The sequence below is a fragment of the Ursus arctos genome, unplaced genomic scaffold, assembly GCF_023065955.2.
Source record: "Ursus arctos isolate Adak ecotype North America unplaced genomic scaffold, UrsArc2.0 scaffold_25, whole genome shotgun sequence".
NCBI classification, from domain to species: Eukaryota; Metazoa; Chordata; class Mammalia; order Carnivora; family Ursidae; genus Ursus; species Ursus arctos.
Window position 1 is genome coordinate 8664934 of NW_026622930.1, and position 16443 is coordinate 8681376.

Consider the following 16443-nt stretch of genomic DNA (forward strand, 5'->3'; position numbering starts at 1 on the left):
TCCTCTGGTCCCTCGTCCTTATTTGTATGATATTCTGTCGGTGTCCAAGGAGTTCCCAAGGGTTATTTATTTTTATGGAGGAGTGGGAAGGGAGGTGTGCAGAGCTGGCCCTTAGCAAAGTCCTTTCCTGTACCTTCCCCTCCTGTGCATTTCCTCTCTCTCCAGCCCCAGCTGGGCTAAGGAATCGGTCAGATCAGGGGTTTCAGCCACACGATCTCTCTGAGCCCTCTTTTCTTCTACGATGCTGGGAAAAGACCCCCCATCTCACAGGGTTACAGGGGGAATTCAGTGACCTAAGGAATATAAAGTGCCTGGCACGGTGCCTGGCACGCAGTGTGCCCTAAATGCATGTCTACTTCCTTCCAGTAGGGAAGAGAAGACACCCGATGAATAATGTCAGAGCCAGGTGCTCAGGGGCATCTGCTTTATAAAAGAACCTGGTCCCTTAGAAGAGCACAAGAAATGACTCTCTAATGGTGGAATTTCAGATACCACAACAAGGGGAGGGAGAGATCTGGCGGTTAGAGACCCGTTAGGCGTCATTTGAACCCAACGAGGCAAGTCGCTGCTTCTTTCGTCCACAGACAAGTCTGGCACTGGCAAAAGGAATTGCGACCCTCTTTGTCACCACCAGGCAAAGGCCCGTCTCAGGGAGCCGGGGAAGAGGGTAAATTTATATATATTCACCCATCCCTACCAGGGAAGAAGTAGCTTCTCGTGGGTGTAAACCAGGAACTTAAAGAAGCACACCTATCTTTTGGGGGTGATCATTCCATCCCCTTCTTGTGCCCTTCAAACGTCACCTGTCACAGGGGTGTCCTTGCAGCTTGAAACACCTAGTTGAGCACTCACAGTGGGGAGTGAATCCCTGTGCCATTTACACCTCGCTGACTTTGACAAAGGTCCCAGGCAGCTCACTAAGGAAGGAATTATGCGCGTGTGCTGGCTTCTACCCCTCTGGTCTCCCTATCTTGCACGGCATGTGGCCAGTAAAATAAAAATCTGATCAACAAATGGTCACAAGCATGAAATATAAATGCTGCCAAGAAGCTGAATAGTCCATCCTAGGGTTGATCTCTAAGTACAACTGCCCTCTCTCCTTCCATGATAGTCCTTTTTACATTTCTTAGAAGCTGATCTATCACTCAGCCCTTGTTCATGCAAAATTCTCAATAACGATATGGTGCAACTAAGGTCTCCATGCCCACGATCGGTTTAGATCTCCCATAGAACAACAAAAAGCCACTCACTGGACAATCTTAAAACATGCATTGACCAGGACCATGGCTGGTATTACGGGAAAATGTCCTCCAGACCAAAAAGGGGGAGAGAGAGAGAGAGAGGGAGAAAGTGAGAGAGAGAGAGAGAGAGAGAGAAGGTAAAAGATGGAAGATGTTCAAAGCAGGACTAGAAAGGCTATACCACAGAACACCTGCAGTCTACGGGGTGAAGCAGATAAAACCAAAGAAGGCTCTAGAACTCCAAGAGCGCCTCTCCAAATATTTGGTTCATGCTAAAAAATAGAGCACATTTATTAAAAATATATATTTATAAACCTCGATATGAACAGATACACACGTCAAGCCAATGAAAAAAGAAAAATAAGTTATCTCCCCAGTATCAAATAGTTAGACACTTTTGATGGATGGGATGTCTGTCAAAGGGCTGCCTCCGGTTTTTTGTGGTGAACGGCTCGGCGAGTGGAAGCCAAGCGCGTGTCCCGGGAGACGCGCCCACGAGCCGCGCTGGTCTGCTCCTCTTTCCCGAGGCGTGAGATCCATCAGAGATCCGGGATCCTGAGTTTCCGCACCCGTCTGCGCACCGACGGCGTCAAAGGCTGGACTTCCGAGCGGTCTTTCGGGCCCCGGGCCAAAGACGCTGAGTTCCTGGTTGTGTGAATGAGTTTGGTCGGATTCATTGTGCTTTAGTCTGCTCCCGGCAGCAGGACTGGTGTTTGTGTGGCCTTGTATCAAGTTCGAAGGTGCGTCTGCTCGAGCAGCCTGCGTAGGTCAAGCCTGCTTGCTGGCGCAACGTCTGATCACGGATCTGTGGACACAGCGGACTCCCGTCTTTCGGCCAGCCCCGAGGCCTCCAAGCACCATCCGCGCCATTCACAGAGTGGTGTAAATGTATACAAATATGATGACGATCAGGTTCAGAAGGGTCCCAATGATCCCCAGCATCGCCAAGACACTCTCCTCCTTACTCTCTCTCTCCTGGCCTTCTCTGTCCTCCTCATTTCCGCTCGTGATTACCATCTTGGTGGCAAATGTCTTTATCTTCCGCCCCAGGTTAACCTGTAACGGGAAAGAAGCAGCACAAGAGATTATCGGTGACTCGCATCGTCTCCATAGCAGGGCAGACCCGGTGCGGGAGGCGAGACCACGCCTGGGCACTAGAGCGCGTGTGGGTGAAAAATCCCCCTCGGATCCAATCTCGGGACACACCGCTCTGGGCTGTGGAGAAAGAGCATTTCAAGGAGGTCTGGACTGTCCTGACGCTGGCAGGAAGAGATCAGCTCGGGGGGGGGGTCCAGTCAGGGGGCTACCTACTCTTCTGACCTTGTTCTCTCCCCGTTTCCTTGAAGCAGAAACAGAAGCCACTGCATAATGTTCGGGCAGGGGGAATTTTTCACGCATTCACACAGGAGATCCACCTGGGAAATACGCTGTCCTGCATCCCTACAAAGAAGTCACAATATATACAACACACTATGGGAACATTGGCTGCAGTGTGGGCAGGGGTGGCCGGGACCTAGGGAAGGTGATTTCCTGGGACCAGAGAGGATGGCAAGGGGATGAGAAGACCACCATGAGAAACTCGCAGGAATACAAATTGGTACAGCCATTCTGGAAAGTTCCTTGGCGTTACCTAGAAAAACGAAGAGACACATATTGTACAACTGGGCAGGGTACCTATTCTCCTGGGTGTAGACCCTAGAGAAATCCCTACCCCTGTGTACCTGGGGACGTGGATGGGACACGCCTACAAGCTTTGTTTGAGACAGCAGAGGACCAGAAGCTGCCCAAACATGCACCCAGCATAGAACAGATGGACATGTGGTGGTCCGGGCACAGGACACGTGGTGGTCCGAGCACAAGACACGTCTGGACACAATGGAATATTACGCAGCAGTGAAATGCACGACCTGAGAGTACAAGTGACAACGTGGTTGAGACCCCAACACATAATGCAGAGTGAAAGGCACAATGCAGAGGACTTTGTACAGTGCGAGTCAGTGCATGAAGGCTTAAAATGGGCAAAACCAAACGATATAGTGTTTAAAGACATATATTTGTTTTTTATGGAAAGCAAGGGACTGATTAACGATTAAATTCAGGAGACAGGCATCTCACAGGTAAGGACAAAGTGGGAGGCCGTTTGGAGGGAGCACCAAGAGCCTTCAACACACTGGCCATGTCCCATTTGTTATGCTGGGTGGGGAACACTCGTATTTGTAGTTTAACATTACCCTTTGAACCGTATTTGTAGGTTTCGGATTTGTTTGCATGATGAGTTCTGCAGTCACTGAAATCCTTTCTTTTTATTGTCTAAGATAATAAGCATGGTAATCCAGGGGAGTTGGTGGGCAGCTGGGGCCTTCTGTACTCCCTCCTTTAGAGCCAGAGGGTGTTTCATGCTCTGGGGTTGTGATGGTTAATTTTTTGTGTCAACTTGACTGGGTCACTGGGTCCCCTGGCATTTGTCAAACATTATTCTGGGTGTCTCTGTGAAGGCGTTTCTGGATGAGATTAACATTTAAATTGGTAGACTGAGTAAAGCAGGTGGCTCTTCTGAAAGTGGGTGGGCCTCATCTAATCAGTTGAAGACCTACACAAAACATAAAGGCTGAACAGGAGGAATTTCTCCTGCCTGACTGCCTTTGAGCTGGGACATCAGCTTTCCCCTGCCTTTGAATTCAAACTGAAACACTGGTTCTTCCCGGGTCTTGAGCTTACTTGCCTTCGTACTGAAACTAAGCCCAGCGGCTCTCCTGAGTCTCCCGGTTGCTGACTCACCCTGCAGATCTTGAGACCTGCCAGCCTCCATAATGACATGAGCCAATTCCTTAGAATAAATCTCTTTTTATCTAGATCTATCATCAATCTACCATATTTCTTACTGTTTCTGTTTTCTCTGGACAACGACTAATACGGCGGTCAAAAGATATCTCGGGGCCAATATCCCGGAAGGATCACAAACAGGAATCCAGGAAGGGGGGGTGTGGCTGCAAAGTGAAATGTCTGCACACCCCTTCCTCTGGTCACGTGAACGCCTGAAAGGGCTGGTGAGAGGGTGCGGAGCAAGTCTAGATTTGGAACACAGCATATGCAAGCAGATGTCTGTGTAAAGGAGACACAATCAGTGGAAACCAGGGGAATTAATGCAGTATGAATGCACGCACACAGGAATGAACGAGTGTCTTAAAGCAAAGTGTCATTTCGTTCCCAGCTTCGGTATACTAGACAGGCTCAGAGTGGGGGCCTACCCCTGCAGCTCAGCTAAGCAAAGCTTCTAGTTGGATCTCTTTGGTTTTCTTTTTCCTAGTACAGTTTTTAATGGTACACAGAAATGTATACCCACAGACCTTACGTGTATAGCTTGATCAATGTTCACATCTGCTTCGCCAGCATCAAGATCAAGAAACTGAACCTTCTGGTACCCCAAGAGGCCCCCGCAGCACCCAATTTCACTTACTATCCTTTCTCCCTTCTCCCCAAAACCCACCCCCCCGAAACCATTATCTTGACTTCTACACCCAACGTTAGTTTCACGTGTTTGTGAATTTTATACAAATAGAATCATTCAGCATGTCCTATTTTGGGTCTCGTTTTTTCCCCTCAGTGTTCGGTGGGTGAAACTCACCTGTGTTGCTGGGTAGCTACGGCTCATTCATTCTGATTGAACAGTATCCCATTATACAAACAGACCCACAATTTAGGTCTCTGCCGCCGAAGGACATTTGGATTGCTTCCAGCGTGAAGCCATTATGCTGCTCTGAACATTCTTGCATGTCAGTTTGCATTTCCCCCCATGTTTTATATACAATGTTTCAACATACAGCAAAAAGAAATTTTTTTTTTACCATGAGCACCCATACACACGCCATCTACATTCCACCAATTAACATGTGACTCAACTTGCTTTATCAAATATCTATCCCTGTGTCCACCCATCCATCTCCTTCCTTAGGTGTATTTCCAAGTAAATTGCAAATATTATTTCACTTCCCCTTAAATACTACAGCATGCATCTATTAGCCACAGTTCAGTATTTGTTTGCAATGTTTTCTTTTGACACAAGGCTTCTATGTGTGCAATCTGCTGCTGGCTACCTACACCCAGGAGGGGAACTGCAGAGGCATAAGGGGTGCATGCGTACCAGTTTATTAGACGGTGCTAAATAGTTTCTCGAAGGGGTTGTATCGGCTTGCTTGTTTGTGAGTGCTAGAAAGATCACCTCTTTTCCTCTGGTGACTCCACGGCCCAGCCTCTGCACAAAGTCATGAGAAAGTACAAGTACTTTCAAATACACTGCTTTCTCTGCTCTGGACAGACCTCTATCCAAGTACCAGGCATCTCTGTGGGTCTTGTTTCTTGTAGTCTCTTTAGCTAGACTTCGAGCCCTGAGAGGCCAAGCTGCTGAACGTCGGCCTCCCAGCACAATGCCTGGCAGGGGACAGGCGCTGGGAGAAGCGTGCGGAATGAATGAGTGGGTGCTGTGGAGCGGCCCGGCATCTCCCTGTCTCTGCACGGCAGGGAGCGGATCGCCACGGTTGGTCTAAAGAGACACGATTAGCGCTGTTCTTAAAACCAAAGACCCATCATCACAGTCACTCAAGCAAAACCAGTGCCTGTCGCCGAGGCAGCTTGGTTTCAAGGCTTAATTTAGCCTCTTCCCTGAGTTAACCCGAGATAGCTCAGACTCAGGAAGAAGGGGAGGGAAATAATCAGGTCGGCTGTGTTTACTTTCTGAGGACTCTGCAGCAGACCAAGGGCCCGGGAGAGGCCTTCTCCGCCCCAAGGAAGTTGTACCCCAAAGCCTGTTTCTACCGTGCTTGACGCATCAGGCTGCAGTTCCCTGTAGGAACCGTGTCAGCAGTGCAGCTGGATTGCCAAGGCAGCTACCGAAGGCTTCCTAGGAGAGAAGTGGTTGGAACATTCTTTTCTTTGGAAAAAGTGGTCTGGCCAGAGTGTGAGGATAGAGAGAAGGAGATTAGCCTGGAAGCCACAGGAGTCAGAGACCTGGGAGGGGAAACAAAACCAAAATAAGACAGAAAGCAAAGGCTGGGGCTGGGCCACATGTGACATGAAGCTTGCTGCTCCAGTATTCGTCCCCTCCCTCCCTCCGCCACTGGCTCCTCCCTGCCAGGGACGGGGTAGCAGGGAATGGGAGTAACAGCTGACGGGAAAGGCACGTCTTCTGGGGGTGATAAAAATGTCCTAAATCAGATTTTGATGATGGTTGCACAACTCCGTGTAGATAGTGAAACCACTGAATCGTATACTTTAAACAGGTGAATTTTGTGGTTTGCGGATTGTTATCTTACTGAAGATTTATTTAAAATTATTTATTGAAAATGTAAAGATATCTCAAAAGTCTATTTCATTATTTTGTAAGATTTATTTGTTCATGTACTAGAGAGAGAGAGAGAGAGGGAGAGAGCGAGCGAGCACATGCCCGCACACACAGAGGGGAGGGGCAGTCTCAAGCAGACTCCCTGCTCAGCATGGAGCCTGAGGCGGGGCTGGATCTCACGACCCTGTGATCATGACCTGAGCTGAAGTAAAGAGTCAGATGCTCAACCGACTGAGCCACCCAGAAGCCCCACAAGTCTATTCCAAAAGGTTAGCATTTTCAATAGTCTCTGAAAGACAAAGTATCTAGAAATAAATCTAACAAAATGTGTATAACCTTTATAAAGAGTATCAGAAAACTTGACTAACAGACATAAAATTAGACAAACATAAAAAGGGAGACAGGGCACCTGGTTGGCTTAGTCGGTGGAGCACGTGACTCTTGATCTCAGGGTTGTTGAGTTTGAGCCCCATCCTGGGTGTAGAGAGAACTTAAAAATAAAATCTTACCCAAAAAGGCGGGGGGGCTATACCATCTTCATGGAGTATAAGATTCCATATCCTGAAAGCACCGGTTCTTCTCAATGGGATCTACAGATTCTCTGTAATTCCAGTCAGTTTCTTCAAGGCTTTTGATGCTGAGAAGCTGATTCTAAAATGTGTATCAAAGTGCAAAGGGACTAAAGAAGAAGGAGGTTGGGGGATGTGCCTTAAAAGGCATCAAGGATTATGACGCTGCTTTAGTAACATCTCAGACAAATAGACCAAAAGAACAGAAGCAGAGCTTCACCTGCATAAACAGTGCTGGTCAGAGGAGGAAATGGGCCTTTGGATAAATAATGCTGGAGTAACTAAGTATCCAGAGGGGAAAACGGAATCTCGAACTACTAGTTCATCCATTCCCGATGGATTACAGACAACTGTGAAAGGGAAAACTGAAGAACTTTTAGAAGACAATATAAGTGACTGTCTTTATAATGCTGTGGTCAAGGTTATCTTAATAAGACATAAAGGCTCAAGCTAGAAGAGAAAATACTGATCAAGTCAATAACATTACATTTAATGTTTATCAAAAAATACCATAAAAAAGTGAAGAGTTAAATCGCAAACCGGGATATACATGTATCCTGTATATCCCATCTACACTACGTATGTCCTACATGTCATTTAGAGTCAAGTCAGTGAAGCATGCTAAACTTCCAGTAGAAAACTGGGCAAATACCCAGTTCAGGAACTTCTCAAAAGAGCGAATAACTAGCAAGAAGCTAAACTTCCATAATCAGAGAAATGCAAATTAAAACACAAAGAGCTACCCAACAGCCATCAGATTGGCAAGAGCTAAAAAATCCAAGCCACCCAACACTGGCAAGACTCAGAGTCTGAGGCAAGAGAACAGCCTGGTTGCTGTTACTCGGGACAACAGGATGACATCATCTTGCAAAGCCGAACATACTCAGACCCTGGTGACCCGCCATCCCACCTCCGGGCACCCACCTGCACCTAGGTACCAGGTCACACAGCCCAGAATGTTCATGGACAGCGCGAGTGACATGCTGGAGACGGACAAAAACGCCCATTCCCAGCGGCCTGGACCTACTGCCCTATTCATACGCGGGAATTATGTACAGCGGTGAAAATGCCAGGAGACGCACGCGTGGATCGTTAATGCAGCGTTGCACGAAAAGTCATGCAGCCAAAGACGCACAAAGGGTGTTTCTCTTTATAGGAAGTTCGGAAACATGGAAAATCCAACAATACGTTGTCCAGAGATACAAACTTGATAAAATTACAAAGAAAAGAAAGACAATCATGAACACGAAGACAGGGCAGCCAGTGTTAGTAAGTGGAGGGCAGTCGACGGGGTCGGGGAGGGGCGCTCCCAGACTATTACCCAGAACTACGGGTAATAGTTCTTAAGCTGGATCGGGGGTACATGGGTGTTTGTTCTTCATACTTTACATTCTAAAAAGATGCTTCTGTTTTCTAATAATTAATAAATCAACTAATGAATTCATAGGTATGACAACAGAATAATTAAGTAATAGTAAAACAATACTGATGAAAACAGATTAAGAATTAATAACCACAGGAGCCTAAAGACAGAGGGGGGGCACTGAGTGCCGTGCTGAGTACCACCAGCAGCACTATGTTCTGTAACCGGGAAGGGGGCTGTCCTCGTCACAGAGACGGAGGCCCCCGCAGTGCCACAGTGATGGACAACTCGCTTTCGAGCACGGTTTCCAGCCAACTGGTCCTCTGCTCGCTGCTTCTGAATAACACAACTGAGGGGGTGTCGAAGTTTTCCCAGCTGGGACGTAGGGATTTGGAAAAGAAGCCACAGAAGGACACGGGGCTGGGGGTGACCTAGGGGTGGGGGCTGCAAGTCAGCTGGGAGGAGCCTGGACGGAAGTCAAGGGCTCCGTGGGGCCCCTGGAGCCGCAGCGGGTCAGGGCCAGCAGGTGCTGCGGTCGCTGGCCACCAGGTCTGCCCGGCGTCCATGGCCTTCTTTTGGTAGCAACATCTCCACCCGGGCCCAGCCCATTAGATGTTCAGGGAGCCCCAGCTGGGGGAGGGCGCTAAGGGCAGAGTGGCTGTAAATGTTGGATCATCGCAGCCATGGCTCTAGAATGAGCCTCCGTGGGCTGCCACCATCTGGGCGCCTGGAGCCAACCTGACTTCTGTCCTCTTTCCGATTTTGTTCACCATTCCTTCCATCCCATGAACGACCTTCTGCAACCACCCTGAAAGATAGTGCAGTTTCACTGAAGGCAGTCAGAGCCCGTTTCTTATTGATACCAGCCGCTTACAACACGGAACTTTTACTCGCACAGAAGACACAACCAAGTGTATTTTGCTTCCTCACCTGACCTTTGCAACCCCCCCAGACGAGTTCCGCTAAGTGCTTGCTGAATACCTCCCGTGGCTCTGGGACTTTGCACGGTCAGGACAGCTCATTCCACCTGCCGGCAGCTCCGCTTTAAAATGGTACATCCTCGCTGTGGCCTGGGCCCGCTGGAACCACGGGTATAACTAGGAACCAAGCAAAAACACATCCCGATGCCAGGGGGGGCATCTCTGGGTCTCCTCTCATTGCTCCAGAAGTGGGAATTCGAACGGGGGGGGAGGGGCTTTGCCGTGTGTGAGAAGGTTCCAACGGCCTTTCCGCAACTAAGCAGAGACCTCAGGCAGAAAGGAGTCGACTTTGGTTTCATGGAATTCTTGTAGAAACTTATTTTTCAAAATGATGTCAATCTGGGGGCACCTGGGTGGCTCAGTGAATGAACCTGAGTGTTGATTTTGGCTCAGGTCGTGAGGCCAAGTCCTGCATCAGGCTCTGCGTCGAGGGGGTCTGCTTGAGATTCTCTCTCCCTCTGCCCTTCCCGCTCATGCTCTCTCTCTCTCTCTAAAAATAAATCTTAAACAAAAAATGATGTCAGCCTGGGACTACATCTGTGTGAAAGGTACCGCCCAGGCAAGACAAGGGAAGGGACCAGGCCATTCAAACTCCTTCCACGACTCGCCAGTTGCGTTCTTTCTCTGGAGCGGTTCAGGCTCAGTTGGAATTCCAAGTGTTTCTCCATCTCGAGAACACTTCCACCTTTTGGGATGAGGAGGATACACTCCGATCCTCTTTATGAGGATAAGCTCCTACTCAGAATTTCAGAAACCCTGGGGGAGCCATCGAGTGGATGCAGCAGGAACGTCTTCCCAGAGAAGAGACCTCAGTGGTCACCTAAAACACAGCACCCCTCGGGAACCCGAGGCCCGGGCTTCCAACAAATATCCCAGAGCACTCGTGCTGATCCAAGCTCCAGGCAAAACCATGGCCAAAAGCCAGTAGAAGACAAGGCCTTTGGCCCTCTAGGACCCCGTGGCCCCATCACTCTGGTGATGGGAGCCCAGGGCCCTGGGGGGCACGGAGAATGCAGGAGTCCTGCCCTGACTGGGAGAGCACAGAGGGAATTGTCCCTGGAAGATGGGTGGCGTTGAAGCTGAGATGAGAAAGTCTAGTGGGACTTGCTCAGCGAAGGTGCCAGAGGAGGGGCACGCAGTCAGGAGGCGAGCAGGCGCAAAGGAAACGCAGAAGCGTGGAAGGTGGCCGAGGGTTGGGCGATGAAGTATCATGGCGAGCGTGGGCAGAGTGGAGGCTGCAGGCGGAAGGGGAGGCCGGAATGGGGACTCTTGCAAACCACGCAGAAGACTTTCGGAATCTATCCAGTAGGTGCAATGCGTCCGTGATGCGCACTTCATATTTCTTTCCTCAATGGTACCTGTACACATGCAGACCCTTTTGTATACCTCAGATGCCTCATCCTGAATTTTAAAAGCCCATTTAGCTCCTAAGAGCTCCATCAGGCTGCACTAAGTAAAAGCTGGTGACCTTTTGGCTCAGGCGGCCTCCAGCTCTACCCACCATTCCACAAGGAGGCCTTGCCGGTTGCCTTCCGGGGCTCGGGAAATCCCTGGGAGCCTCCCCTGCAAGGAACAGGTGCCCTGCACCGGGGTGAGGTCCTGGGCAGGCGCTGGGCTTGTCTACAGAGGACAAACGCCTCCACATGTCCCCGTGCCCAGCCTGGGCGGCCACAGAAGGCCTGGGTGCCCCTCATGGCTACTAAGGGAGTGGCAGCCAGGGTAGCCCTGGGGACGGGAATTTTCTTCCATGGGCCCAAAGAGTCACTGAAGACAAAGGACATTGGCAAAGCATTTAATTTGCTCAACAAAAGTTCATGATTCTTCTTCTTCTTAACAAGTAGAGTGTGGTCCCTCATGAACTGCTGAGATGTTGTTGGCTACACCTGGGCACGCGAGGCCAGTCCCTGCCATGCTGTGGCCCGTAGCTGCCTCTCCAGCTACACTTGACCGTGGCACCCGTGGCTGCTAACGAGTTAAGCACACGGTATGGGCCAAGCGCCGGACCATTCGGCCAGCCACCACTCACCAGTATTTACCCAGCACCTACGATTCGAGGATAGTGGGATACAGACAAAAGTAAGTGCTCTTCCTGCTTTGGAGATAAGGAATTGAGGCTCAGAATAATGACTGAACACCTACAAGACACCAGGCAGGGCTGCAGGGAGCAGCGATAGAGCAGTGACTAAAACACATAATTCATCAAAGACGGAGTCAGGATTGAACTCAGCAGTTGATCCTGCTGCCCAATGCAACCCACCTCCTGCCCGCCCTCGAGTGTCCCCCACACTCCATTCTACCACCCTCCCAGCCCCCGCCCCCGCCGAGCTTCTGCCACAGTGCCTTTGCTCACGCTCCCTTCTTGGCTTGGACAACTGCCGCTCATCCTTCCAGGCTCAGCTCGGTTGGCACCATCTCCGGGGACCCCCGTCTTGATGTCGGGAGGCCTGCCGCAAGCTGCACACGAGCATCTCCTGCCTGATTTTGTAACGATCTCTTTGTCTGGAGACTTCCCTGCTGAACTGCGAGCTCCTCGGGTGGGACAGGCCTCGGTCTGATTCATCTCCATGTCCCCCTGCCCCGTGCGTGGAATACCAATGGTGCTCAGTGTACTGAGTCAGTGAATGAATGAAAAGAAGGGCCTCAAGTGAGTCTGGGGAGCTGAGATTCCATGTCAGGAGAGGGAAAGTCGTGGGAGGCAGCAGAGTAGATGGCAGGAACAGTCCAGCCCACCCAGCTGGACCTCTCTAGAAAGACGCAAGCAGTGAGGGGAACCTGTGTCAAATGAGACGCCCTCTTTCCCGACTCTCCAAGCAGGGTCAGCCAGGGCCAGCAGGTTGGACTAGTGAGAGTGGGGGCGGGGAAGGCTTGGGGCAGGGATGCTTGGTGGGGAGACCAAGCGGTCATCAGCCCTGAGGCCAAGTCAGAAGGACCACTCCTGCCCCAGGAGCTCCTTGCCTCTTCCTTCTCTTGAGTGCAAAGTGTCACGCTGAGAGCCTTGGACAGAGTGGGATCTGTCTTCCTGCTCTGCTCCTACTTGCGGAAGACCCTGGGTAAACCTCCCTGGATTCCACTTGTCCATGTGACCACGGAGAGTAGGGACCCCGATGATACAGTACAAGGGCCCTCGGCAGACTTGCTTCTTTCTTCCCCACCTGACGCAAACGAGGCTTAGTTTACTGCATGTGGAGTAAGAAACATTTAAACACTGATACAAAGAGAAAAAACAGCTCCCTGGGCTAACAGCTATGGGTAAATGAACCAGTATTTCCCTTGCTCAGATGAGAACGCATTTTTTAGTTTTCGGAAAACTGAATTATATTAACCTAGACTTCCCCAAGGAGCACAAGTCATGAGCTCTCGCTCTGTGGCAAAGCTGCTTAAACCAAGCAGTGAAAACGAGGCTCAGGCCTGTGGTCTGGTCCTCTAGCCCCACCAACAATGTCACACCCGCCTGCTATGCACCCACTTGGCCATGGACCCCACTTGCGGTAGACTCCACCCCCAATTCCCAGGACCAGGAGGAAGCAGGGAAGGAGCCTGGGACTCGGGCCCCAGTGAGCTGCGTCCCTGAAACACATGACGTCCCCCCCACCCCCAGCCCAGTCCTCACCTGTAATTGGCTCAGGATGGACACAAATTGTTGACTTTCAACAAGAGACAAATATTTTCCAACAGTTGAGCAAAAAGCTTGCTGGAAGGCAACTGGGCAGCACCTAACAGAACTACACATGCGGTGGCCGCCAACGTAGCGAGCCCCCCGTCTTGGACGCTACGTGAAGAGGAGCCCCAGCTCAGCAACAACACGCCTGCAAGCTTATTCACCGAAGCACCGTCTGTAAACGCAACAATATGGGAAGCAACAGAAATGCCCGGACATAGGGGACTGGTTGAATAAACTCCGGTCCCTCACACAATGAAGCACTCTGCAGCTATCAAGAAGCCAGGTGTGATATGAACAGATTTGGAGAAAATTCCATGACACACCATTCCCTTCGAAAAGCAAAGAGGGAAGAGTATTTACAGTATGCTACCACTCACGAGAGAAAGGACGACAGAGTATATAACCCGCTTGGTATACAGCAAGAGTCAATTAGATATGGGGGTGCCTGGGTGGCTCAGTCGTTAAGCATCTGCCTTCGGCTCAGGGCGTGATCCCGGAGTCCTGGGATCGAGCCCCGCGTCAGGCTCCTCCGCTGGGAGCCTGCTTCTTCCTCTCCCCCTCCCCCTGCTTGTGTTCTCTCTCTCGCTGGCTGTCTCTCTCTCTGTCAAATAAACAAATAAAATCTTAAAGAAAAAAAAAGAGCCAATTAGATGTGGAACAGACTGGCTCCTTAATGGAGGTGAGTGATAAAGGGTGGAGTGAGGGGGGACTGGACTGGGACGGCAGGGACAGAGGGAGTGACACTTCTCGGAGTGTCTGAGACCTTCTAAGCTCTGACTTAGAAGCATTACAACGTTCATGTGACCTTCAAACCGCCCCACACAAGATGATCATAACCAACCAAATGTGAGGGAAACCCAAAGTCAAGTACAAACACCAACAAATGGACCAAACCATTACAAATACATGGCACGTCCACGTGGAAGGGGGTGGGAAGGAAAAGCACTCACCTCAGAGACTCTGGAAACAGTATCCTGACCAAACAGTGGAAGGCCGAAGACAAAACACTGAGCACAGATGTGGTCGCCAACGGGCCAAGTGTTTCTCACAGGGGTGTGGGGTAGCAATTCGGAGCGCACGCGTACTTGAATTAAGTGAATATAATATTTTAGCTCCTGAGAGCTGGTCTCTCCCTGTTGGAGAAGGAAGTTACAAATGCAGAATGGGGAGAAGGCTCACATGGAGCTCCTACTGCTGGACTGGGATTCGAGATCTCAGAGCAGACTCAAGGTTTGCAATGTACAGACAGGTAGGCAGGCACAGAGACACCCATGATGTCATCCCAGCTCTGTCCCCTGGAGGGGCCTAAGAGCAGCGATGTCCCAGAAGCAATGAGCACACCCAGCTCCCAGACCTTGGTTTCTAGGCACCATGCCCCAGTGACAGGACCCAGGACTCCTTGGAGAAGTGGCTGACTACAAGGGCTGGGGAAATACAAGATGAGCCTTGGACACCTTGTGATTCGAGAAAGCAAGGAAGTGTCCCCTCCGCCCCAAAATACAAGGGGGCATGGGCTGGCCAAATCCACAAGCGCGAAACTGAAGGACCTCTTAATATTAGGCTAAGCCCGCGATCATCTGAGCCAGAAAATAAATAACGATTGTATCAGCTTGCGATTCATAGAATAAAGTAAATGCCCAAGAGTCTATACTGATACAAATAAATAATCATAAATATATAAATGGGGAGGGGCTAGTTCTTTCTTACAGCAGAATTCTAAGCAATCACTGCAGAAGCAAAGCAGGAAGTAAGAAAATCACCATCAAATTTCACAGCAATAACTGTTGGAGGCAAGATCCACCGACAAATGCTGAAAGTAATGGGTGGAAGTGTAAGGAGAAACAGGATTTGCATGGTCTCGAAGTACCTTCCCCAAAGAACTGGTAATCACCAAATAAAGACGGAAGCTTTATGGTGGAGAAGCCGGGCAGACGCCACCGTGGCCAGCAAACAAGGTCAACATCACCAGCGACAGGACACGGACATCGTGACCCCCCGACAGGAGGTGTGAGCACGACACAACAATCCTTCCGTGGTGTTCTTGCCAAAAATGCACACCCTCGGGCCACTCCTGATGAAACCCTAGACAAACCCAAACTGAGGGACAGTCTATGTGAAATAGCTGATGAGAACTTTCCAGAACAAGGAAAGAACAAGCAAGCCTTCTGGACAGGAGGGAACCAGGAGACCCGGCTAAAGCAATGTGGGGCCCAGTGGGGACCCGGGGCAGAAAGGGCACAAGTGGAAAAGCCGGTGACGTCTGAACAAGGTGTGTGGTTGTACGGGGCTCCCTCTCAGGGTCTGCTGACCGCGCTCTGGTCATGCAGGCTGAGGACCTGCAGATAAGCTGGGGGAGGGGAACCTTCTGAACTATTTCTGCAACTTTCAAGTCTAAATTAGTGTGTTTGTTTAGAGAAGAGAGGTAAGGCTTATTTCACAAACACTTATGCCAACCCAGCAGGCCTTTGCCAGGCCCTACTTAGGATTTGCTCCAGTGTGAATCGTTTGTGGGGGTGCGAGGGGGACAGATGCTAAGGAGTCTTAGCTTTGAGCCACAGCTTCCAGCGGCCTTAGGTCACAGGCTCTGGGTCACTCCTTGGTTACAGAGATCCCCAGAACTGAAGGGAACTTCTGGAACATTCAGCCAGGGCTGGAGTCCTAAGGGGGAGGGGTCTATAGTTAGGCCCTGTGGGGTTCTCTCTAATTCCCGGACCCCCCTGCAGAAGCTGCCCGCCCTGGTGCTCAGAAGCAATCAGGATCCGAGGCCACCGTCTCTCAGGAGCTGAGTCTCGAGGGTCCTGGGTTCCAGTCACCTTGGATTCTGTGTTTCGGGGCTAATACCCAGGCTTTGCCAGCGCACATCTGTGGCTTTCTTCCTAGGACCAGGTTTCTGACTGTGCAGGCTCTGTGAGCTCCTATCCCAGAAACCTGCTTGGTGACCCTGGGTCTGGGCTGTTGACTCTTGTGCCTGTCCCCTATCTTCCAAGGCCAAGTGTCCTACTCCAGAACCCTGCCTGCTCTGCTCCTGAGGCTGGGGGTGCAGGCTGCATGCCTTCCTGAGTCCTGCCCGTGTCCACCTCACCTCTCCCCCTCCTCTGCCCCTTAGCTCAGCACAGCTTTTGGGATGTCCCCCACTGCCCGGTGTCCCATGGACCCTAAATGTCGACTGCTTGTCTGGCTTCTGCCTGTGGCAAGGACTCTTCCCCAGCTTCCGAAAGAGGCAGGTCCCAGTCTGAGCCAATCCCCGAGGCCATGCGGCCTGTCTCCATGTACATCAGGCAAGGCCCCAGG

At 50.6% G+C, this 16443-nt stretch overlaps 1 protein-coding gene across 1 annotated transcript; it reads right to left on the minus strand.

Annotated features, from left to right (window-relative positions):
• Window positions 1-2111: 2111 nt before the first annotated feature.
• On the minus strand, window positions 2112-2291 carry TUNAR (TCL1 upstream neural differentiation-associated RNA). Its single transcript, XM_057318592.1, has one exon. It carries the CDS (start codon window positions 2256-2258, stop codon window positions 2112-2114), a length of 147 nt encoding a protein of 48 aa, XP_057174575.1. The 5' UTR covers window positions 2259-2291.
• Between the last annotated feature and the right edge of the window lie 14152 nt (window positions 2292-16443).